Source organism: Capra hircus, chromosome 5, assembly GCF_001704415.2.
Source record: "Capra hircus breed San Clemente chromosome 5, ASM170441v1, whole genome shotgun sequence".
In the NCBI taxonomy this organism is placed as follows: Eukaryota; Metazoa; Chordata; class Mammalia; order Artiodactyla; family Bovidae; genus Capra; species Capra hircus.
The window spans coordinates 87,269,368-87,295,851 of record NC_030812.1 but is presented as its reverse complement, the minus strand read 5'-3'; the positions used below and the strand labels follow the sequence as shown (position 1 = coordinate 87,295,851).

At 39.9% G+C, this 26,484-nt stretch overlaps 1 protein-coding gene across 1 annotated transcript in view; it reads right to left on the bottom strand.

Moving 5' to 3' along the window:
• RECQL (RecQ like helicase) overlaps window positions 1–26,484 on the bottom strand; it is a 35,752-nt gene that overhangs the window by 6,977 nt on the left and 2,291 nt on the right. Inside the window, exons 2-10 of the mRNA XM_005680793.3 lie at window positions 24,828–24,875; window positions 16,429–16,626; window positions 15,392–15,571; window positions 8,953–9,059; window positions 5,027–5,225; window positions 3,018–3,184; window positions 1,598–1,679; window positions 424–572; window positions 219–336 (exon numbers count right to left, since the gene is read on the bottom strand). Coding sequence (XP_005680850.2) covers window positions 219–336; window positions 424–572; window positions 1,598–1,679; window positions 3,018–3,184; window positions 5,027–5,225; window positions 8,953–9,059; window positions 15,392–15,571; window positions 16,429–16,626; window positions 24,828–24,843 — 1,216 coding nt within the window. The 5' untranslated portion in view covers window positions 24,844–24,875. The remainder of the gene's footprint in view (window positions 1–218; window positions 337–423; window positions 573–1,597; window positions 1,680–3,017; window positions 3,185–5,026; window positions 5,226–8,952; window positions 9,060–15,391; window positions 15,572–16,428; window positions 16,627–24,827; window positions 24,876–26,484) is intronic.

The following is a 26,484-nucleotide window of genomic DNA, read 5'->3' as shown; positions in this document are numbered from 1 at the left end:
AATTATCTTAGCAAATATAAGAAATAATTGATTATACTCCAATAGAACATAAGGAAAATGTCTCCATAGGCAAATAAATATAAAACTTCAAAGGACTTCATTGTTTGTTACAAAAATACTAGCCAATAAAGAGTTAAAAATACAGTAGTAATAAATATCACTTACAGTGTTTTTAAAGCTCTTTTAAAAAATTACTTCTGGGTATGAGTTATACATACCTGCTCGGCCACTCTCTTGGTAATAATTTTCCATAGATTTACTCATTGAATGATGAATAACAAACCTCACATCTGGCTTATCAATTCCCATACCAAATGCAACTGTTGCCACAACTACCTAAAATGTATTAACATTGTATATATTAATTAAGCTAAAATATATTGAAAGGTGAATTAGGTTTTGATTAAAGATCTATTAGTTAACCTGAATGTCATTCGCTGACCATCTTCTATGAACCTTGGTCTTATCTTCCGGTTCCATATTGGCATGGTATGAACCTGCAGGAATCCCCAGTTTCTGTAAACTAATTGTAACTTGCTCAGAGTCTTTCTGAGAAAAGCAATATATGATTCCTGTAGTAAAGATGTCAAATGGTTAGATATACATATAGCACATTCCTGGAAATTTTTTAACTCACACACTCAAGATACTGGTAATTACAATGCATGGGGAAAAAAAGAATTATGAAAAATTCCAAGGCCCTGAACACATACTGACTTTTCAGTATAACTCAAGATTTGATCAGCAACTTGCTCTAGAGCAGTAACGAGCCTGGAGCCACCAGTTTAGGTTTCCATTATCTTAGTTCTCTCTGCAACTTTATCTTCCACTACACGGTATTTCTCAAACTGATGCTTCATCCTCTACAAGATGTAAACAAGTGTGCTGTGAAAAAAGAGTTCCGTGTGCAAATGAGTTTGGCAAGCACTGCACTGAACAAAATTAAACAGGTGTCTCTCTCTTTTGCAAGGCTGATTAGAACTTCAAAGGTGCTGATATACCCTGTGACTCTGTGGGAAGAATAAATAACCTGCAGACTTTCTCAAGCTTATTTGACCCTGGAACTCCTTTTACCCAGGGCACCCACTAATATCTCCTGACAATCTACAGAATAGTTTTGAAATACAACTTTTATACCAGTTCTTTGCTTTAGTAACACCTGTCTATGCATTAATCCTGGAACATGTTACACACAATCTCAACTCCATCTACACTCATTCAGCATTTACTTTTTATATTTCTTAAATGTGTCCTTTATTATAAGAAACTATATTTCATATCCCTATAGAACATCATTGCTTAGCCTTCAATCTTATCCACAGTAGATACTTACTAAATATGTGCTATTGATAACATTATGTCATTAGGTCTACTCTAATGCAATTAAGTGTAAATAAGCAAATCAGTTTCATGACTCTTACAATCTGGGTCATTAGCAAATGCCAACCCGATTTCTAAGATCACCAAGCAAATTAATTTTATCATGCTATTTTCAAGTATGCTCTGCCATGCATTAATCTTTTTTCAGTGAATTGCTGTAGTATTTGTTACTTTTGTAAAGTGCTCAGTCTTTATAGTTGGTTTGTTTCCATATTACCTGATTGCCCCTTGTATCTTCCATTAATGAGCTTTACAATGTCCTCAATAAAATCTTCAGTGTTTGAGGGCTTCTGCCGAACCTAAAAGAAGTTAACTTATTAAGAAGTAAATTAACGAGTGCCATTCATGTGGTTATTTACTTACAGCTTTCAAGCTGCCATTCTTTCTTGGCCACGGTGTTTTTTCCTATCATTCATTCATTCATTTCATCTGACCCTGTCACCACCCAGACTCTTCTTGATCCTTAATTTTTAATTCACCAGAGAAGAGGAGGCACGGAAGCAATGAATAACTTGTAAACATGGAGACTTTTTTTTATTTTCTGACCCTACTTTTGTAAAAACATAAACCATGGCACAAGTAACTATTCAGTAAAAACGCAGAAAAATATTAAGTCTATCCTTAAAGGATTGCAAAGCAAAAACAGCTGTGAGGTTATTTAACTTTCAAGGTTATATACTAAATAAAATCTAAATAGGGAGTACTAGCTGGAGAAGACAATGGCACCCCACTCCAGTACTCTTGCCTGGAAAATCCCATGGATGGAGGAGCCTGGTAGGCTGCAGTCCATGGGGTCGCTAAGAGTCAGACACGACTGAGCAACTTCACTTTCACTTTTCACTTTCATGCATTGGAGAAGGAAATGGCAACCCACTCCAGTGTTCTTGCCTGGAGAATCCCAGGGATGGAGAAGCCTGGTGGGCTTCCGTCTATGGGGTCACACAGAGTCAGACACGACTGAAGTGACTTAGCAGCAGCAGCAGCAGGAGTATTAGCAAATCTTTAAGGGTATAATAATTTTGCATTATTTCATAATTAATTTTATAGAGATGTCATTAGGGTCCTTGGTTATCTTTTTCATTTTTTTGGCTATGCCATGCATCAAACCCATGTCCCCTGAATTGGAAGCAGAGTCTTAACCACAAGACCATCAAGGAAGTCCCAGGTCCCTCAAGCAATGCATACTTTCTCTCCATCCTTACACAAAAAGTGTGTATGCAAATTTAACAAGGCAGTTTTTTCTACTTAACCAAGCAAAGGATTAAACAGCATAAGATATACAAAAGAAGCATTCATGAATAAATCTGTTTATACTCACCCAATTTTTTTAAAACTTTTGAACATAACTGTGACTCATGTAAACAGACATAATGAAAAAGTAAACTTTGAAAAGACTCTGATGCTGGGAAAGATTGAGGGCAGGAGGAGAAGGGGACGACAGAGGATGAAATGGTTGGATGGCATCACTGACTCAATGGACATGAGTTTGGGTAGGCTCTGGGAGCTGGTGATGGACAGGGAGGCCTGGTGTGCTGCGATTCATGGGGTCACAAAGAGTCGGACATGACTGAGCGACTGAACTGAACTGAAACTCTGCTGAAATCCTTCATAAAATAAACTGACATAGAATTACATACCTCATAATAGAGATTTGGTCGATTAAAAGAAGCCGTGAAAGTAAAACATTTTTCGACGCACAATATTTTCTGAGCATCCTTCAAAACATGACTGGTCGCTGTTGCAGTCAGTCCAATTAGTGATGCATTAGGGAACTGCCGCTTCAAGATACCAAGAGCCTTATAATCTGGGGAAAAAAAAATACAGAGTAGCCCTCCTCGTATTCTTTCAGGAATAAAAAAAGACCAATCTTTTAGGCAGATCATCAAGATGACTGTGAGTTTATTTCCACAGCCACCTGTATCTAACCTGCCACTATAGCCTTTGTGACAGATGGGCTTTACTCTGCTTTTATAACTGGTTCTTCAGAAACAAGCACTCTTAGCCACAAGTGGAATGCCCTGCAAAATGTCTCCAGGAAGCTAAGCACTGGTCTACACCTGCTGGACAGCGGATTCAAGAGGTGGAGTGGAAGCAGCCACAGTGTTTGAATTATGGCAACAGATAAAAGATAAAAAGACCATCTGTCAAAACCCTTCTACCACAGACACCATCCAAGAGTGTTAAACTCAGACAAGAAAATGCTTGGTTGTTATAGAACCCACTTCATGGAAACTGCTCCGGGCTCATATTTATCCTATACATCGAAATCACTAGCTATGTTGTCCGTGAGTACACCCTCAAGTAGTTCAACTATTTGAAGAAAAGTGAAAAAGAAACGTTGTAGAAATGGCTCAATGTTAAGGTCAAAGGCTACTATAACAACAGGAAGGAGAAAGTTATCTGTTTGGAAAGTTATGAAAGCCCAGAGTCCAGAAATAAACCTACATATATATATAGTCAATAAATCTTCTACAAAGGAGTCAAGAATATATAATGGGGAAACAATAGCTTCTTCAGTAAATGGTGCTGGCAACACTGGACAGACACAAGCACAAAGAACAAAACTGGACCCTCATATGACACCATACATGAAAGTAAACTCTCAGTGAACTGGAGACTCGAATGTAAGATCTAGAACCATAAAACTCCTGGACAAAAACAAATGAGATAAGCTCCTTGACATCAGTCTTGGCAATGATTTCTTGAATCTGAGACCAACAGCAAAAACCAAATGAAGAAAACAGGTGGGGTTGCTTCTAACTAAAACGCTTCTGTCCAGCAAAGGAAGCCATTAACACAACGAAAGGCAGCACAGGGAACGGGAAAAAACATCTGCAAATCACGTATCTGATAAGAGGCTACCTAAGACACAAAATTGATAAAGAACTCATACAGCTCAACAGCAAAAAAAAAAATATGGATTTTCAGATTTCTCTGCATAGAACAAATTTGAGCAATCTGTTTTAGGCTAAGACTGTAAGATTATGCTGGTGGAGCAAAGAACAAGGTTACTAAAGTATACCACAGAACTATAACACTGAGGAGTTCACTGGGTGTAGATCCTAAAGTGAGTGCTGAAGATACCTAAAACGACGACTAAAAGAGACAACTGTGAAGCAGAAGCAAATTCCTCAACAGATATGAAGGAGAATCCAGAAATCAGTAAATCTTTACAGCTAAAGATGACAAAGTACAGTATATACACATTTCAAAAGATAAAGGTAACTGGACTAATAAGCACTACCATGGTGGGTGGGGATTAGAGATTGAAGATTCTGCCTCTTGGCTCCTCTTGTATGAAGGCAAGAAAAAAATAAGTAATGATTACCTAAAAAGATAATTTTAATGGAAGCAAGGATTTGCATCATGTAAAGCTGAGTAAGAAAAGAGTCCCTAGCATCACGAAGTTTTCTAGGTAGAATATACATGTGTGTGTGCACTCTGTCATGTCTGACTCTTTGTGACTCCATAAACTGTAGCTCACCAGGCTCCTCTGTCCACGGCATTCTCCAGGCAAGAATACTAAAGTGGGTTGCCATGCCCTTCTCCAGGGATCCACCCAACCCAGGGATCGAACCCGTGTCTCCTGCATTGGCAGGTGGATTCTTTACCACTGCGCCACCTGAGAAGCCCAGAACATACATACCAGGTCTGAAATCGTGTCCCCACTGACTACAGCAATGAACTTCGTCTACAGCAATTCGGGTAAATCTCCTTGCTTCATAGGCTTTTTCTAGTCTTGACATAAACATTTTGCTTTTTGCAATTTTCTCTGGAGTCACATAAATTAGCTTTAGCTTGGAGTTTTTATTTACCATTTCAGCATGAACCCATTTCACGTGCTCCTATTGAAAGGAAATATAGACACAATGATAGGAGAACTAAGCCAGCAGAATGCAATACTCAGTGGTAAATGAAGATGCTCATTACTCAGAAGCAACAGCCTTGGGCTACTGTAGCAGCAGATGCTTACTTCATTAAAATTAAAATGATGTCCCAGTACTGAGCTTCATGGTAGCTGTGCAAATAGCATTTTAGATATTTATTTACATTCAGACAATTGATAAAAGAATAATCAATCTCATTTGACAAAAAAGAGAACACAACAACGAATATGAAGACACTCCCAAAAGCATTTACTCCATGAAGGCATAATTCTAAATTTTTCACAATAAATGCCAAAATGTAAGCTAAATGCAGTAAGTATGGTGATAAAGACAGGTTTTATTAATTTTAATGTTATATTTGAAATCATCTCATAGATCTGATTTCATAGAACAAAATTTATTCTTGATTAGATACTTTAATGATGTTATCAAATCTATTCATAATCTATTTAGGTTTTACAAAGTATCTGATTCATTATATCAAGATTTTATAATTATGAATAATTAAAATGAGATTCTATATATCATGTATTATATATAATTAGAATACATCTTAAGAGGTAACAGCTATTTGGTTCTTAGTGCTGTTGTTTTCCATAATATTTAGTACACTGGATGTTGTATTTTTCCTTCTAATCTAATTAAGGATCAAAAGAAGTGGTGAATGTGAGAGAAACAGAAACTCAAAATGCCTTCATCATCCCAGGAAAGCAGTTTGTTAACTCCTCGAGATATTCCTAGTTTTGTTAAGAAATGGCAAAGTGTACTAAATACTTCAATTGGTCTATATGTCCCAGAAATTTTAGAGGAGCAAACATCTGAGGTATTGCCTGAGAAAAGGATGCTTAGTCACTCAGTCGTGTCCGACTCTTTTCGATCCCTGTGGACTCTAGCCCGCCAGGATCCTCTGTCCATGGGATTTCCCAGGCAAGAATGCTAGAGCAGGTTGCCATTCCCTCCTCCAGGGGATGTTCCCAAACCCAGCAATCAAACCCCATGTCTCCTACACTGGCAGACAGATTCTTTACCACTGAGCCACCTACAATTTGAACTGCATGGGTTACATGCAGATTTCTTTCGGTAGTAAAGACTACAGTACCACATGATCCACAACTAGCTGAATCCCTGAATGCGGAAGGCTGACTATAAGTTAAGCACAGACTTTTGACTGTGTGGACAGTTAAGGCCCCTAACCCTCACACTGTTCAAGGGTCAACTGTACTTTCCATTATTATTACTCTCTTTTTCAATTTTAAAAAAGTGCAGTATGAGAAGGCAATGTTCTCCATAGATTCATTTTGTTGAACTAGAAAGCACTTAAAATGACACAAGAGTTTAAATAAATTAAAACTATTTGGGAAAGACTAGAAGAACCAGAACTTCTTGAAGATGTGGCTGATTTCAGGTCTCGGAAGAAACACACAAAATGAGCATGACGTATCTTAGAAAAGAAACCAAAGACTCAAAACCCAGGAGTTAGACATAGGGGCCAAGTTCAATAGACTCTCCCTACCCAAACACGGGACTACTTCAACATTAAAAAAAGAAGAAGAACCATGGCTGGAAAGATATCAAACATGTTAAAAATCCATAGGCTTAAAATGATACTTGGAAAAAAAAAAAAAGAATTTATTGTCCACCTTTGCAAAATGCTGAAAAACCAAGTCTTTCCATAATACTTGAAATTTCATTTCCATAATGAAAACTGGTAAAAAAAAAAAAAAAGGGAAAGAACTTTCAATCTTCAAAGAATAAATAAGGAAAAGGTCCTTTTTTACAGAAAAAGTCTAGCTAATTTAAGAAGTGAGAATTAGAAATCACCATCTTATAACCCCCTAATTAAATAATGCTCTAAGGTAGGCAATTATTATCAGCAGCTATAGCCTGCCAGGCTCCTCTGTCCATGGAATTCTCCAGACAAGAATACTGGCGTGGGTTGCCATTCCCTTCTCCAGGGGATCTTCCCAAGCCAGGGATTGAACTGGGGTCTCCTGAACTGCAGGCAGATTCTTTACCATCTGAGCCATCAGGGAAGCCCCCCCAAAACAGAAAGAACTTTCAATCTGCAAAGAGTTAATAAGGAAAAAGTTCTTTTTTACAGGAAAAATCTAGCTAATTTAAGAAGTGAGAATTAGAAATCACCATCTTATAACCCCGTAATTCAGTAACGTTCTAAGGTGGGCAATTATTACCAGTGGCTACTAAAAGCCATTAAATGAAAAGTTGATCGAGAACTTGATAATTATAGAGCAGGCAGACATAAGGTGACCCCACTGATCAAACTAACATCACACAAAAAAATAATAACCAGGTGTTAAATACCTCCTGAGTGATACCAGGAGTAAGTATACTCTTACAGCAAAAAAAAAGAAAAAAAGCCCAAATTCAGTCAACTTTTAGACTAACTAAAAGTAACAAGTGGAATAACATCACAAGGATACAATCAGGAAGAGACAGAATATAGGAAACTTAAGGACCACAAAAAAAAAACCCCACACACAAGAAACCTAAACAATAATTGCACAAGAAATAAAAGGAACCTATGGAAAGATCAACCAATACAGCATAATGCATGAATCTGGACCATGATTTTAAACAGATAATAACATTTGATGAGACAGAAATCTGAGTATTTTTATTTAATGGTTTTAAAGAACTAATACTAAATTGTTAGATGTGATAATGGCATTTAGTTATATTTTTTAGTTTTTGTTTTTGTTTTTTTTATGTTAGAGATACATACTGAAGAAGTTACAACTGAAATGGTATGATGTCTGGGACTTGTCTCAAATAAATAAACCAAGGGTGGGCAGGGAGGGAAATTGGGGGTATACAGATGAAAAAAAAAACTGGCCATATGTTGATCACTGTTAAAGCTACTTAATAGTTTTTATACTATTTTATTTCTGTATATTTTGAAATTTTTTAATAATATGTTTTTTAAAAAAGAACACCTGGGAAATGCTTTATTGTACAGATAAAGGTAAGAGAGTCCATTTCCAAACAAGAAATTCTACAAAGTTGGGTATCTTGTTTCTAATTCATTTTTTGTATTTAATTATATCCCATAATCAGAAATTCTTCCTCACTGTTTTAGAATGGATACTATGAAACCAGTCAGCAAACTTCCAGTAAAGTGCTACATAGTAAACATTAGGTGTTGTGATCCATATCACAACTACTCAACTCTGTCATGTGTGAAAACAATCAGAGGCTACACATAAAAGAACCAGCATGGTTCTGTTGCAATAAAACTTTATTTATGGTCACTGAAATCATAATTTTCACACTTCATAAAATTTCACACTTTTAATTTTCACACTTTACTATTCTTCTTTTGATTTTATTTTTTTGCCATGCCATACAGCATGCAAGGTCTTGGTTCCCAAATCAGGGATCAAAACTGTGCCTTCTGCAGTGGAAGTATAGCGTCTTAACCACTGGGACTGCCAGGAAAATTCCACTGATTCTTTTTTTAACCATTTAAAACTATAGAAACTAATCTGAGCTCACACACCATACAAAATAAGCAGTGGGCTAGCCTGATCTATGAGTGGTGATTTTTGATTTCAACATAAAGTTACCAGTTTTCTCTTTTATAAGCAACTCAATTGTAGCTAAAGTTCCTACTTCACTGAAGAGTATAAATTAAAAATAAAATACAACAAAAGCCACAGGAGCATACCTTAGCACTAGAAGCATTTAACATGGTAGCTGAAATTCCTAATTGTTTCAAAACCATTAACTGGTCTTCCATAAGGGAGATCAGAGGGCAAATCACAAGGGTAAAACCTAAAAAAGAAAGAAATCCACCTTACATCTCATACCACCACGAGAGTCAGTTTCAACCATTTACCTTCTTTACTGTAACTTGAGAAATCTGTATGTAGGTCAGGAAGCAACAGTTAGAAGTGGACACGGAACAACAGGAGTTGTTCCAAATAGGGAGAGGAGTATATCAAGGCTGTTTATTGTCACCCTGCTTATTTAACTTATATGCAGAGTACATCATGAGAAACGCTGGGCTGGATAAAGCACAAGCTGGAATCAAGATTACAGGGGAAAATATCAGTAACCTCAGATATGCGGATGACACCATCCATACGGCAGAAAGTGAAGAACTAAAGAGCCTCTTGATGAAAGTGAAAGAGGAGAGTGAAAAAGTTGGCTTAAAACTCAACATTCAGAAAACGAAGATCATGGCATCTGGTCCCATCACTTCATGGCAAATAGATGGGGAAACGGCGGAAACAGTGTCAGACTTTATTTTTCTGGGCTCCAAAATCACTGCAGATGGTGACTGCAGCCATGAAATTAAAAGACACTTGCACCTTGGAAGAAAAGCTATGACCAATCTAGACAGCATATTAAAAAGTGGAGACATTACTTTGTTAACAAAGGTCCATCTAATCAAAGCTATGGTTTTTTCAGTAGTCATGTATGGATGTGAGAGCTGGACTATAAAGAAAGCTGAGCGCCGAAGAATTGATGCTTTTGAACTGTGATGTTGGAGAAGACTCTTGAGAGTCTCTTGGACAGCAAGGAGATCCAACTAGTCCATCCGGAAGGAAATCAGTCCTGAATATTCACTGGAAGGACTAATGCTGAAGCTGAAACTCCAATACTTTGGCCACCTGATGTGATGAACTGACTCATTGGAAAAAACCCTGATGCTGGGAAAGACTGAAGGCAAGAGGAAAGGGTGACGACAGAGGGTGAGATGGTTGGAGGGCATCACTGACTCAATGGACATGAGTTTGGGTAAACTCCGCGAGTTGGTGATGGATAGGGAGGCCTGGCGTGCTGCAGTCCATGGGGTCGCAAAGAATCGGACACAACTGAGAGACTGAACTGAACTGACTAACTTGTGGCCCTGCTCACCAATTCAGACTGATTTTCAAAGCAGCTTTAGCAACATACTACCTATTTCTTACCTTCATTATTACAGGAAGTAAATATGAATAAATGATAAGCCAAACAGACGTAAGATTATACAGAAAAAACTCTCACTTTATCCAGTCCTATAAAAACGTGGAGAGATATTATCATTTAGAACTTACTATCATTCTTGACAATCAGTATTGGTAACCTCAGTAAAATTACGTAAATCAAGCCATATCCAGTTACATCAGAAAAAAGTTATTCCAAAGCTTTCCAAAATTTTGTTGTACAGAAGAAACTAACACAACAAAGTACAGCAATTATACTCCAATAAAAAGAAACAATGAAAAAAGTTCTATGATAAGCTACAACAGAATATTAAAAAAGGGTGTGTGTATGTGTGTGTGTATACATATAAAAGTGAATCACTTTGCTGTACAGTGGAAAATAACAACACTGTAAATCAACTATACTTCACTAAAAAAAAGCTTTCCAGGGACTCTCCTCGTAGTCCAGTGGTTAAGGCTGTGCTCCCAATGCAGGGGCCCCAGGTTCGAGCCCTGGTCAGGGCAATAGAACCCATATGCCACAACTAATGATCCTGCATGCTGCAACTAAAAAAATAAAAATAAAAATCCCACATACTACAGCTAAGACCAGCACAGCCAAATAAATAAATAATTTTCTTAAAAAAAAAAAAGGCTTTCCAAAGCAAACACAGCACCTTGTATCATCCAGAATGACAGTTACATGAGTATCCGTCCACTTACTGCACAAGATTAATTCAGTCTGAGCAGAAATCAGTTAAGCGTTTATTGACTGACTCAAGTTCTGGTAATAAATCCCCTTTCTGTGAGAACTGAAATTGTTCACAGCTAAGAGAGCTATTTAGATTGCTAAAATCTTGTGGTCTTAGATTTCCATAGTTTGTTCCTTAAAACAACCTGGGACAGAGAGCAGACCAGTTTCAAAAATATATTCAGATTAAGACATTATCATGGATCTCACCCTCTCAACTAGTCCTCTCTGCTGTATTCTCACTTTCTCCCTCTTTACTGGTACCTTCTCATTGTATTTAAATATAGTCAGTTCAGATATGTCAGACTCTTTGCGACCCCATGGACTGCAGCACGCCAGGCTTCCTTGCCCATTACCAACTTCCAGAGCTTGCTCAAATTCATGTCTATTGAGTCGGTGATGCCATCCCACCATCTCATCTTCTGTCATCCCCTTCTCCTCCCACCTTCAATATTTCCCAGCATCGGGGTCTTTTCAAATGAGTCAGCTCTTCCCATCAGGTGAGCTTCAGCATCAGTCCTTCTAATGAATATTCAGGACTGATTTCCTTCAGGATTGATTGGTTTGAACTCCTTGCAGTCTGTGGGACTCTCAAGAGTCTTCTCCAACATCACAGTTCAAAAGCATCAGCTCTTCAAATATAGAGACTTGATCAAATACAGTCAAGTCTCTCTGAAACTTAAAGAAGTAATGGACACCTGATTCAGGGCCCCTTGGCTTTTTCCCTTCATAGCAATTCTCTCCCTAGAGTGTCTCTTTCACTGGCTCCTCTTCCTCACTCCTACTCACTCCCAAACAATTGCTATTTGGTTTCCACCCATCCATTTTGCTGAAGCTGCTCTAGCCAAGGTTATAGATGAGTCCCGTGTTACTAAATCCACTGGAACTTCCATGTCTTTATTTTATTTGACCTTGTGCCAACAGTTATCACTATTAACCACTCCCTACTTGAAGTTCTCCCTTCTCTGGGCTTCTAATAACACCAGTCTCCAGACTGTCCTCCTCCACTCTGCTACTCTATCTCAGCCTTCTCTGCAGGCCCGCATTCTCTGTTTACCCCTAAACTCTTGGTGTTCTGGTGTCTGTTCTGGGCCCTCTTCTCTCACACTGCTCTGGATGATACAATTCACTACAATAGCCATCTCCACACTAAGAGCCTCAGACTCAGCAACCTCAGATCTCTCAGACCCAACCTTTCCACTCAAACTCGGAGGACAATTCTACCTGCATGTCTTGCAGGCATCATTAATTCAACAGACCCCAAATTAAATTCATCACCTTCCCTCTCTCTATTTCCAAATAAGTTCTTTCTCCAATGTACCCTATTTCAGCAAATAACTTTACCCCATCTGTCTGGGCCTGAAATCTGGACAACTGGACTATCTCTTCTCCTAGCCCTGTATCCAATGAGCACTAAATCCTACCCAACTTATCTTCTAAATATTTCTGGAATTCCTCCATCTGCTGGAAGTATCCTTCCAACAAGTTTCTCACCTGTTTAAGACCCTTCATAGCTTTCCATTCATAGAAGGAACAGTTTTTAAAATATCTTTAAAGACTCTTTCAGCAGGTCTTGCCACTCTCTCCCTGCCAGGTTACTGAATATACCAGTTTCTCACTTTACGTTGTTGCTGTTCAGTCATTACGTCGTGTCTGACTCTTTGAAGACATACCAGGAGTGCTGTTCATGGACTGCAACACACCAGGCTTCCCTGTCCCTCACTATCTCCCAAAGTTTGGCCAAGTTCCTGTCCATTGAGTCAATGATACTATCCAACTATCTCATCCTCTGCCACTCTCTTTACCTTTTGCCTTCAATCTTTCCCAGCATCAGGGTCGTTTCCAATGAGTCGGCTGTTCACATCAGGTGGCCAGATCATATTAGCTGTTCACATCAGCTGAAACTAGAGTTTCAGCTCCAGCATCAGTCCTTCCAATGAATATCTGGGGTTGATTTCCTTTAGGATTTGATCTCCCTGCAGTCCAAGGGACTCTCAAAAGTCTTCTCCAGTACCACAATTCGAAAGCATCAATTCTTTAGCACTCAGCCTTCTTTATGGTCCAACTATCACATCTGCACACGACTACTGTCAGATGAAAGACCATAGCTTTGAATATACAGATATTGGTCAGCATAGGAATGTCTTTGCTTTTTAATACACTGCCTAGGTTTTTCATAGCTTTCCTTCCAAGAAGCAAGTGTCTTCTAACTTCATGGCTGCAATCACCATCTGCAGTGATTTTGGAGCCCAAGAAGAGAAAATCTGTCACTGCTTCCTTTTTCCCCTTCTATTTGCCATGAAGTGATGGGACCAGATGCCATGATCTTAGTTTTTTGAATGCTGAGTTGTAAGCCAGCTTTATCACTGTCCTCTCACAAATCCTGCTCCCCTGCATGAACATTCTCCCTTCCTCCTCTGTCCTTTCTGTGCCTACTTATCCTTTAGCTTTCAGCTCAAATACTACTTCCATACACACACACACACACACACACACACACACACACATATATACACAGTAGAATATTACTCAGCCATAAAAAAAGGAATAAAATAATGCCATTGGCAGCAACATCAGACTAAGTGAAATAAGCTAAGCCAAAGACAAATGTCAGTTATATGGAGACTTTAAAAAAAAATGATACAAATGAACTTATTTACAAAACGGAAATAGACTCACAGACATAGAAAACAAGCTTAAGGTTACCAAAGGAGAAAGGGTAGGGGAGAGATAAATTAGGAGTTTAGGATTAAAAGATACACAGTACTATCTATAAAACAGATAACCAACAAGGACCTACTATATAGCACGGGAAACTATACTCAATATTTTAAAATAACCTTAAGGGAAAATAATCTGAAAAAGAATATACATACATATATATGTATTACTCAATCACTTTGCTGTACACCTGAAATTAACACATTGTAAATCAACTATATTTCAATGAAAAAAATAAGATAAAATAAAAAATAGCACTTCCTCAGGACAGCCTTCCCTAAGACCCCTAGACCAGATCTTTGCACTGACTTCAGTTCAGTTCAGTTCAGTTCAGTCGCTCAATCGTGTCTGACTCTTTGCAACCCCAAGAATCGCAGCATGCCAGGCCTCCCTGTCCATCACCAACTCCCGGAGTTCACTTAAACTCATGTTCATCGAGTCGGTGATGTCATCCAGCCATCTCATCCTCTGTCGTCCCTTTCTCCTCCTGCCCCCAAATCCCTCCCAGCATCGGGGTCTTTTCCCATGAGTCAACTCTTCCCATGAGGTGGCCAAAGTACTGGAGTTTCAGCTTTAGCATCAGTCCTTCCAATGAACACCCAGGACAGATCTCCTTTAGGATGTACTGGTTGGATCTCCTTGCAGTCCAAGGGACTCTCAAGAGTCTTCTCCAACACCACAGTTCAAAAGCATCAAATTCTTCAGCGCTCAGATTTCTCCACAGTCCAACTCTCACATCCATACATGACCACTGGAAAAGCCACAGCCTTGACTAGATGGACCTTTGTTGGCAAAGTAATGTCTTTGCTTTTTAATATGCTATCTAGGTTGGTCATAACTTTCCTTCCAAGGAGTAAGCGTCTTTTAATTTCATGGCTGCAGTCACCATCTGCAGTGATTTTGGAGCCCAAAAATATAAAGTCTGACACTGTTTCCACTGTTTCCCCATCTATTTGCCATGAAGTGATGGGACCAGATGCCATGATCTTACTTTTCTGAATGTTGGGCTTTAAGGCAACTTTTTTACTCTCCTCTTTCACTTTCATTAAGAAGCTCTTTAGTTCCTCTGTACCCTTAGTGGTCCTCAAACAGCAGCATTAGTGTCACCTGAGAGCCTATTAGAAATGCAAGATCTGGGTCTCATAGTAAATCAGAACCTGCCTGTTGATCAGATCACCAGCTGGTTGTTATGCACATTAAAGTGCGAGAAAGCACCGCCAGACACTGTGAGTCCTCTAAAAAGCAAGGACCACATACATTTGCTGACTCCAGTATCTTCAGGGTCTAAGACCACAGCTGACACTCCACAAAGACCTGGGGCTCGACTCCAAGCCTAATGATTCCTTTCCTAGGGCTTTTTCTCCTACAACATGCTTTCAAGGATGTTTCAGGAATCAGATAAAAGAATGAACTACTCTCAGCCTTTAACACAGCCTCTCTAAGTGACTTAAATATCTATTCATACATGCGCTCAGTTGTCTACAACTGTGTACAACCCCATGGATTGTAGCCCTCCAGGCTCCTCTGTCTATGGAATTTTCCAGGCAAGAATCTGGAGTGGGTTGCCAGTTCCTTCTCCATTAAATGTCTATTAGTGGAGAGACAAACATAAAATGCACTTGATTTTGGCAAATACACGGTTAGAAATATTTTTTTAAGACTTAAAAATATATTCATAGAAATGATGTTTCTTCACCTTAGAATTAATGTTTATTAATACCCACCATCTGAACACAATGCTGGTAACTGGTAGCATAAACTCTTTCCCCCTCCTGTAGGCATAACGAGAAATACCTCCTTTCCAGACATTGTGACGTTAATAGTTTCGAGCTGAAGTGGCCTGAACTTCTGCAGTTTAAAGACATTTTGTAGAACATCTTTAACTTTACCAGACCATGGAAAATCTAGAAAGAGAAAAACAAGTTAAGTAGAACTATGTAGGAATATAAATGAGACACAAATGTGAATGGCTTCTTCTATAATAGAGAAGAATCAGATCAATATATATAAGACTTTCAATACTGTGGATAATTTAATTTTTATCATAATTTCCAGATCAGTTTAACTCACGAAGCTAGGCAAAAGCAAATTTAATGATATATCATCAGAAAAAGTACATCAGAATAAAACGACAACATTTGCCAGTGAGAAATAAACTACAGAGGAGAAAGGTGCTTGGTCAGATATTTGATAAATAGTCTGAATGTCGGTCAAGGAATTCACAGTATCAGAAACCGCAAATACCATGAACCAAAGCTAACAATTTTATTACTTTTTGGTGTCAACATCATGTTTAAAAAGTGGACAACACCGGACAACAAAGCCCAGAAAGCATTGCAATTCTGTCAAGAGTTACAGTACTCTAAATTAATGATAAACAAGATGTTTGGCAAGATCCTCAGTCAAGGAAGATTTGTTCACTAGGGCAGGAGAATGAACTAGACTTTGATGAGGAGTTTGAATTTTTTCTTGTTTAATTTCTTCTCATTACAACTGAGAAAATTGAGTTAAATAAATATCTTTCTCCAAGCAAATATGTTTGCAATATGTCAGAAACATATTTGGTCTGAATAATAAAGGCTTTCATTTTAAAAGGACGTGGGTAGAGGATGGTCTGCCTACTAGTTCCCTTGCCACTTAAGGAGTGGTCAGTTTCACTTCTAAACTATTGAAAAGCACTGACCCAGACACAATGATTCAACTCCAGTTCAAAGAAACGAGAGGACACAAAACTAGCAAAGAAAAAAAAAAGAGAGCCAACCTTCTTTATTCCAAGAGGCAGGTGAAGAATCACATTCACTGCTCTCCCCAGCTTCGGAATCCTCTAAACACAGTTTTATTCTCTTCGTTAGCACATTTTTTTTCTGAATGAGCTCCTGCTGCCTTTCCAGAAGTTCCTGGATTTGAATGTCTACTGCATGTAGCTCACTCGTTATAGAATCCAGTTCCTCACTCAGAGCTACAAGGGAAGAAAAAAGATACAATGACCAGAATTAATCACAATTTTAGGTTTCCTTATGATTGATTTTCTTGGTATTCCTCACTATCAACTGTATAAACTTAGTAGTCTAGAAGAGTGGTTAAGTGCATGTTTTGGAGCCACCCAGACAGGAGGTATATCTTAGGTCTTCCTCTCACTGGCTAAGCGATCTCAGGCTAAGTACCTTATACTTAACTGAGCCTCAAAATCCCTATCTGTAAAGTGGGGTAATACCTAGCTTTCACATATTGCTATAAAAAATTAAATGAGACAGAATTTTGAAAGTTCTTAACACAGTACCTGGTACACAGTTAAACATTTAATAAATAACAATTATTAATTTTACCACAGTGTGCTTCCCTGGTGGCTCAGCAGTAAAGAATCCACCTGCCAATGCAAGAGATGTGGGTTCAATCCCTGGGTTGGGCAGATCCCCTGGAAAAAGAAACAGCAAACCACTCTAGTATTCTTGCCTGGATAGAGGAGCCCGGTGGGCTACAGTCCATGCAGTCACAAAAGGGTCAGACATAACTGAGCGACTAAACAATAACAAAAATCATGTTGGAGGCCAGTGGTCTAACAATCTTCTAAATCACTTCAGTAAAATGACTAGACTTTAATGCAAGAGGAAGTTATCTAAAAGTAATCCCCTAACTACTTAGCTATCATTTTACAAAAGCATTTGTATTTGGGTTCATACTGTGACATGGTAAGGAGCTGGTGATTATAAACAAGATGACGTAGCAGTAAGAAGAGAAATCAAGTGTGCTACTAAAATTGGCATTACAAGGGCAGCATAACAATTTATGAAGAAGTCTTAACATATGATACTAAACAATCCAAGTATTAAAGTCAAAATGAGGTTTCCTTTTACATCAGTGGAAGCTAGAAAATTTTACAGACATCCTTGCTGCTTTCTAAAACATCTGCCTGCTTTAATCAAGTGTCCAGTTTTAATGTCTTCCCATGAGATAAAATTGTATGGTTATGATTTAAAATAGGATGCTCTACTGTTTTTGTATTGTATCAACTGTTTGTGTGATCCAGGTTTAGGGCTGGCCACCAGTGACGTCTGTCTGAGATTTGGAAGGTGGAAATGAAAGGGCAGCCAGGTTTACAGTCGACATAAGGTCAGGCGCTGCTGCAGCTCACCTGTGGCTGATGTGCTGCTCACCTTGGCCGACAGGGGGCAAAAGTCAGTTCCTCTTGCTGTGCTCGGTCATGACTGACTGACTGTCACCCCATGGACTGCATGCAGCCTGCCAGGCTCCTCTCCATTCTCCAGGCAAGAATACTGGAGTAGGTTGTCATTCCCTTCTCCAGGGGATCTCCCCCAACCCAGGAATTGAAGCTGGGTCACCTGCACTGCAGGCAGACTCTTCACAGTCTGAGCCACCAGGGAAGCCCAACAATACACAGTAGTGAATGAAGCCAAATTTATCGGTGTGGATTCAATAAGAAGTTCTGGACTTAGTACACTAAATATAGTGGCCAGGAGTGGCTCTAATTCTTTACTTAGCCAACCCCAAAGATGAATATCAGAAAGGTCAGGATGGAATGACACAGGGGTAGGTGCCAATGAAATGGAAAGGCTAGAACTTTCTGGGTATACACTAAAGGAGAGGAACTCGAGGCTTAGGGAGATGGGAATGCTAGAGTGGTTGATCATCCACTCTCCTGCGATCCCCCAGGAGGATCCAGGAGACCCTCCTTTTTCCAAGCCTGTAAGAAATGCCTTCATGAGGGGAATGAACCCCTGAAGAGGACTGGGTTGGCTGTTCTCTGTAAGCCAGGAATGACCATGGGAAGTACTGCCTTTCAACTAGACTACCTGAATTAATGAGAATGATGATTTCTAAGACACAGGGGCTAATTGTCAGCAATTCAATTCATGACCAAAGGAAAGGCAGATGTGGTTGTCAAAATGGACAACAGAAAGTGAAAGTGTTAGTCGCTCAGTCGTTTCCAATTCTTTGTGACCCCATGGAGCCTGCCAGGCTCCTCTGTCCATGGGATTTCCCAGGCAAGAATATTGGAGTGGGTTGCCATTCACTTCTCCAAAGAATCCTCCCAATTCAGAGAGGGAATCCAGGTCTCCTGTACTGCAGGCAGATTCTTTACCATCTGAACCACCAGAGAAACCCAAAGGGCAATAAGCAGAAGTAACACTTAGAAAAGTCTTTGGCACTGGCTAGGTGATCATGAAGTCTGAAACAGAAATAGATTATGTGATCTGTACAGGCAGAGTACAAAGGCCCGATTCTGGTGAACACATGTCTGATTTGAATTACCACAAAAGAATCATAGTCCTTCAACCAGTTCCCAGAAATGAGCCAATTTATAGATCCAAAGCTCCTTATGTAAAGTAGAGGTTGGGGCCCTTTGAAAAAGGACCCTCATACACAGCTAAAACTTCATGCAGTAAATCTTTCCACTATCCTTCTCCAGAGAAACTTAATCAAGGTAATTGTGTACCGGAAAAGGGAAAATAACTTCTCAGGAGTTCCTCGACAGCAACTGTAATCTGACAATTCCTGGAGAACTATAATGCCATGGTGACCCACCAGTTAGAGTATGGACTGAACTTGAGCAAAACACATGATCAATGCCGTTCTGCTCAGGTGCATCACACAAAGGGCTAAGAGGTCTATTCTGTGGTTACCGCCCCAACTCCAGCAGGTGTAATTAGAACATACACCCCCAGGTGGCGCTAGTGGTAAAGAACGTGGTGCCAGTGCAGGAGACACAAAAGACTTGTGGAACCTGGCATCCCTGGGTGGTGAAGATGCCTTGGGAGGGCATGGAAACACAATTCAGTACTCCTGCCTGGAGAATCCCAAGGACTGATGAGCCTGGCAGGCTACAGTCCATAGGGTCGCAAAGAGTCAGAGATGACTGAGGCAACTTAGCATGCATGCATTCAGCAACTGGCTGGTTTCCTGACCTAAGAGTAAGGACTATTATGGTAGGAAGGACCAAGTGGAAGGCAGTATCTTCTTCTTGTCGCTTCAGTCATGTCCGACTCTGTGCGACCCCATAGACGGCAGCCCACCAGGCTCCCCAGTCCCTGGGATTCTCCAGGCAAGAACACTGGAGTGGGTTACCATTTCCTTCTCCAATGCAGGAAAGTGAAAAGTGAAAGTGAAGTCTCTCAGTCGTGTCCGACTCTTAGCGACCCCATGGACTGCAGTCCACCAGGCTCCTCTGTCCATGGGGTTTTCCAGGCAAGAGTACTGGAGTGGGGTACCATTGCCTTCTCCGGGAAGGCAGTATAAAGAGTGCTTACTACCAAAACAGTGAATAGTGCTGTTCCTCACACAGCCAGGACTCATGGGCCTGGGAAACAGGGCTGGAAACATGGCTCCTATTATCCCCTAGTGATCCACTAGTGAAATGTTTGCTTCCCATCCCTGAAACTTTGGATTCTGCTAGTCTAGAGGTTGGCCAGTTAGAACTGCTTCTACCAGGGGGAAAAGCAATGGTTCCATTTAATTGGAAGTTGATTACCACTTGGCCAGTTTGGGTTCCTCATGGCCAGGAAACCAAAAGGCAAAGAAAGGGGTTACTGGACTGGCTGGGGAAAATGATCCTGACTATTAAAGGAAACTGGACTGCTATGACACTGCAGAGGTGAGGAGCAATGTGTCTGGAATGTGGGGGATCCTCCAGGGCAGTGGTCCCCAACCTTTTTGGTACCAGCGACCGGTTTCATGGAAGACAGTTTTTCCAATAACCAGGGTGGGGTGGAGGAGGGTATGGTTTCAGGATGATTCAAGTGTATTACATTTATTGTGCACATTATTTCTGTTATTATTACATCAGCTCCACCTCAGATCATCAGGTATTAGATCCCAGAGGTCGGGGACCCCTGCTCTAGGGTTATCTTTTGGTATTCCCACATCCCCTGCTTAGAATTTATGGAAAACCACAAAAACCCACTACAAGCAAACTGCTAAGGCAAATCCCACCAGGCAAGGTCCCATGACCAAGTGAGCTGTTTGCTGAGAACAAAGGGATACAGAAAGTTGAAAAGGCAGTTATAAAATAACAGCTATAAGCACATGATCAGGTGAGACCCAAGAACTGGAATAGCTATTAAGCATTTCTCCTCTATTCTGACATTCCTGTAGAAGACAAGTTTGGATTTCTCTTGTTGGTGGTTAGTTAGTTGATGAATGGATGGATAGACTGACCTTCTGGCTCCCATTCCCCTAAATCCTAAAATAAAAGGTGTTAATAGTTACTAACTTTGTATCTCAGGATTTAAGTTAGAAGATTATCATGGAGGATGTGATGGAGCAAGAAAAGGAATGAGCATCATCCAAAGATGAATAAAGAGAATCCCTGTCCTCTTCCGGGGAGAGGATCTGTATACATTTGCTTGGACAAGACAGAGCTATGTCAACTTGGGAAGCCAGAGCTTTAGAAGGTGAAGTGAAGCAGTAGCTATATTTTCCATATTTAAGAAGGGCAGTGCAAGGTCAGGTCTGGTGACCTCTCCAGCATGGGACAGCAGCTGGGCCCATGACTCTAGCTGCTGCTACATACCCTTGGGGAAACAGAGGTGCCTGCAGTTCCTCTGGATCCTGCTGGTTCTCCTCCTTGGGCTTCTCTGAACACTTAGCCAGATCATGTGCGACTCAACAGGGAAGGACGCTAGCAATTTGACAGGTGCTGCCTCACCTAAACTGGAGGCTTTGAGACAACCAGAGACTGGTCCAGGTTCTGGTGAGATTCATCTTCACAGGGAGCATTCTGTTTGGGCAATCCCCATAGCAGAAGCATCTTCTCTTCCTATCTACTGGCACCACTGATGCCAGGCCCATCAACAGACACAAAGAAAGAGCCTAAACACTTCCCAAATTCCCACCAAGAATTCCTACAGTCAATCCCTCTTATCACTCACAGTGCTTCTGCTTCTTTCACTGAATCCCACCTAACAGAGATAATGTCAACCTGTGCTACAAAGTCAATATCACTGTACCCTGGACAAAGTCCTGATTGACTCAGAATATAAGACAGTCAAGCTAGTTGTAACAAATCAGGGTCTTTTAATATTTTTGTTCAAAACTATAACCATCTCTAATGCCAGCTTGGACAACACGTGACCTGTATGATGAGAGATGAGATTGAAAAGGGAAGGATTTCAATCATTCATCATGAAGAGGGCTTATTACTATATCTCACATGGTACTGAGCAGGGATCCTGCTCCTAAGCTTACAGCTGAGACAAGGGAGGTATCATTCTTCAGAAGCAGGACAGTTTCTCACGATCTCCCATACTGAAGGCCACAGTGAAAGGGAAGTGATTTACCACCAGGGAACCACCAAATCCAACTCAACAAACTATCTGAAGGCAATTCCAGAGGCATTTCAAATACAGGTCAACAAGCGGGTAGAACAATAGAAGAGGTGAGTTATTTGAAAGGGGTGAAATATTGTAAAAGCAATGATTTAAAGTAATCATCTCTTCTTAAATAAAATTGATCTATGGCATTATTCAGTTATTTTAAAATCATATCCCAGGGACTTCCCTGGTCATCCACAACAAGTTGAGAGTCTGTCTGCCAATGCAGGGCACACAGGTTTGATCCCTGGTCTGGGAAAACCCCACACGCCTCGGGGTAACTAAGCTCATGTGCCACAACTACTGAGCCCGCGCTCCAGGGCCTGGGAGCCGCAACAAGAGAAGCCACCACGATGAGAAGCCACCACGATGAGAAGCCACCACAATGAGAAGACCGCATACCACAATGAAGAGCAGCCCCTGCTGGCCACAACTGGAGAAAGCCCTTGTGCAGCAACGAAGACCCAGTGCAGCCATAAATAAATAAGTAAACAACTTTTAAAATATCATTTCCTACTGAGAAAGAGTAAAGTCTTACTAAATAGAATAACTCACTGATGTGATCCAAAAATAACTGTTTCAACTGAGGTAAGGCTTGGTTCGGTTCAGTTCAGTTCAGTCACTCAGTCGTGTCCGACTTTTTGCGACCCCATGGACTGCAGCACATCAGGCCTCCCTGTCCATTACCAACTCCCAGAGTTTACCCAAACTCATGTCCATTGAGTCGGTGATGCCATCCAACCATCTCATACCCTGTCATCCCCTTCTCCTCCTGCCCTCAATCTTTCCAAGAATCACGGTCTTTTCAAATGAGTCAGTTCTTTGCATCAAGTGGCCAAAGTATTGGAGTTTCAGCTTCAACATCAATCCTTCCAATGAACTGATCTCCTTTAGGAAGGACTGGTTGGATCTCCCTGCAGTCCAAGGGACTCTCAAGAGTCTTCTCCAACACCACAGTTCAAAAGCATCAATTCCTTGGCACTCAGCTTTCCTTATAGTCCAACTCTTACATCCATACATGACTACTGGAAAAACCATAGCCTTGACTAGATGCACCTTTGTTGGCAAAGTAATGTCACTGCTTTTTAATATGCTATCTAGGTTGGTCATAACTTTCCTTCACAAGGAGTAAGTGTCTTTTAATTTCATGGCCGAAGTCACCATCTACAGTAAGGTTTAGTAAAATCTATGAAACCCACACTTTTGTCTCTTAGTGATTAATACCTGGGTTAGCATTTAATATAACTTAAATTGTTACCATTTATTATTAAGCCTTAGGCTATTGGTATGAATCATTAAGCTGTGAGAGATGAAGACAAAATCTATGTCACTATTTTTTTCACATTTATATTTAAATAAATTGTAAAGTTTTGGGGTGTGGAGAGGAGGATTCCATACTTAAGAAAACCATTCCTAGAAAGTTTGTTAAGAACCTAGACTTGTTACTCCAGTATCAGTGCTAAGGTCATATTCACTATATCCTACAAAGAACAGGAAAATAACCATAGAATGAATAAGTTCCTCCCTCCTACCATCCACCTCTTAACTGAATAAACAGCAAAACTTCACTAATAAGCACAAAAGAATCTGGTCAAGTTTATAAAAACAAACAATGCGAGGAAATACATCAAAATACCAAGAGAAGCTGCCTGGAAAAGGTAAAACAGATGTCTTTCTTTTATATTTTAAAAATATTTTAGTGTTGTATGAAAGGAGAGAAGGTTAGCACTCCCCTTGACAAGGATGGAAGAGGCTCTCGGGCCTGACAACACGCATACGATTAAGGCATTGCCAGCTACTTCATGGCATCTAACCACTGTTTTTCTTTTGGACTCTGAGAGAGAGGGAGAGGGTGGGATGACTTGGGAGAATGGCATTGAAACATGTATACTATCATGTAAGAAACGAATTGCCAGTCTATGTTCGATGCAGGATACAGGATGCTTGGGGCTGGTGCACGGGGATGACCCAGAGAGATGTTATGGGGAGGGAGGTGGGAGGGGGGGTTCATATTTGGGAACTCATGTACACCCGTGGTGGATTCGTGTCAGTGTATGGCAAAACCAATACAGTATTGTTAAGTAAAATAAAGTAAAAATAAAATTTAATTTAAAAAAGTGATATAATATAGTTGAAAGAAAACATTAAAAAAAAATAATAAAATAAAAATATTTTAAATGATACCACTGAGGAACTTATCTTAAGGAAATAATCAAAGAAGCACACAAACCTTTTGATTCAAAGATGTTCAATGCAACTTTTTTTACTTTTGAAAAATAAAGACAGCCTAAAAGTTCAAAACCAACACTCAAAGTGTTAATTCTTTAATCCCACTATAAAACAACAAAATACAGAGCAGTATTAAAAACAGAATATTGAGAACATAAAATTTATATTACAGTATGTCTATATTCTTTATCTACCTTGTGTTTTTAAGAATCACATTACCAAATATTATGTAAAAAATGTGAAAAAAATTTGTTGAAAACAATACATCTACTTGGTGCTCTCGGCATCAGTGGGGAGTGATGAAAAGTTCCGGAGATGGACAACGCACGTGATGCAGTGCGTGCACTGCTCTTGATCGTCTGCTTAAAGGAGCTAAAATGGTAAATCTAAACATATTTTACAACAATAAAAAGAAACCTAGAAAAAAATCTATAATCAGAATTATTAAGACAAATATTTTCTAAATTTATTTTTATTTATTCCTACTAAAACTTTTTTTTAAAGTAGTTTAAGACTCACAGTAAAACTGAAGGGAAGGGACAGAGAAAACACGCAGTTAGAAACAGAACGGAATGAACCACAAAATGGAATAATCTCCACTAACCTGAAATGGATGCCATTCTAAAGTCGAACTGGAAAGCCAAATTTCTCCCTAAAAGTGAAAGAAAAATCAGAGCAACATTTTTTTTTAAAAGAGTACTGTTGATAATGCTCAATGATAATCTGTCATTACTGAGCACAAAAAATGTTAGAAAGTAAATTACATACTGCAGTAACCTTTCAACAATACTACATGGTTCTTCCCACTCTACTTTTTATGGAGAATTCTCTAGATTCCAGAGAAGTAACCAAAGTCACACAAATATAACAACAAGCATGACACCAAAAACATTTAACAAACACCCAGCAAATACTTAATGAAGTTGCAAAAAAAGAGCAAAGTGTAGAGGTTAAACAGCTTTACCATTACATTACTGTGTGAGTTTAGCAAACTTAAAACAATCTGTTCCTGTCAGCCACTTTCCCTATCTGTACAATTGGGATGGTGGAAACTGTTTTACAAATAGCAAGTTGGATAGATTCAAATATCCCAGATGAAGCAAAACCCATTAACAAACTACTCGAATTATTCATTTAACATTTTACTGAATATTTGCTCTACAGGGTTACAATTGAGGCTCAATTTTCAGAGGAATTGGTATTCCATGGAAGGATGAGATTTCAGATGGAGAGAACACAAAGAGTTCAGAAATGGGGAAAAACCTGGTTTGTATTAAGAAATATTTCTGAACGGTTCAAACTTCAGAGTACACACAAGCAAGTGAAAGGAGGTGAGTCTGGAGGGTAGGAACTTTATTTAGCTTATCCATAATCTCCAAGAACACCTTTTCCAACTCTGAAATGGACAACCAGCATTTTCTGAAACTAAGTCAATGTTCTCTGAAGGTAGCTTCAGCATCACCCTGCCCTTACTCAAATTGCTCACCCTATGCCCTGCCTCATGTAGAATTCTGAAGCCACCACTAGGCTGGAAAAATAGGTAGGGTCTTCTGTGACTTGCTAAGAAGCTTGAAAGAGTCACAACCCTAAAAGATATTTAAGTAGAAGAGTAAACCAAGGACTTCTAATTCTTTATCTATATGAACATGCCTTCATCATTTCATGGAAATATAATTCTCCTTCTCTGGACTGTAGGGCTTCCCTGGTGGCTCAGAGGTTAAAGCGTCTGCCTCCAATGCGGGAGACCCGGGTTTGATCCCTGGGTCAGGAAGATCCCCTGGAGAAGGAAATGGTAACCCACTCCAGTATTCTTGCCTGGAAAATCCCATGGATGGAGAAGCCTGGTAGGCTACAGTCCACAGGGTCCCAAAGAGTCAGACACGACTGAGCGACTTCACCTTCTCCTTCCTTCACCTGGATTGTAAGATTCTCCAGCAGGGTAGAGATTGAGTCTCTTCACCTCTGTATCCACATAACCTAGTAAAATTCCTTGCATATAGTGAAGGCTCAGGGTGGTACTACTGCCAGTACAAGAGATGTAAGAGACACAGATTTAATCCCTGGGTCGGGAAGATCCCCAGGAGGAGGGCATGGCAACCCACTCCAGTACTCTTGCCTGCAGAATCCCCATGCACAGAGGAGCCTGATGGGCTATGGTCCATAGGTCACAAAGAGTTGGACACGACTGAAGGGACTTAGCATCCAGGCACACAGGTTTGCTGAGATTGAAAGCAGAAGCTTTCTCTACTCTTATGAAAGAA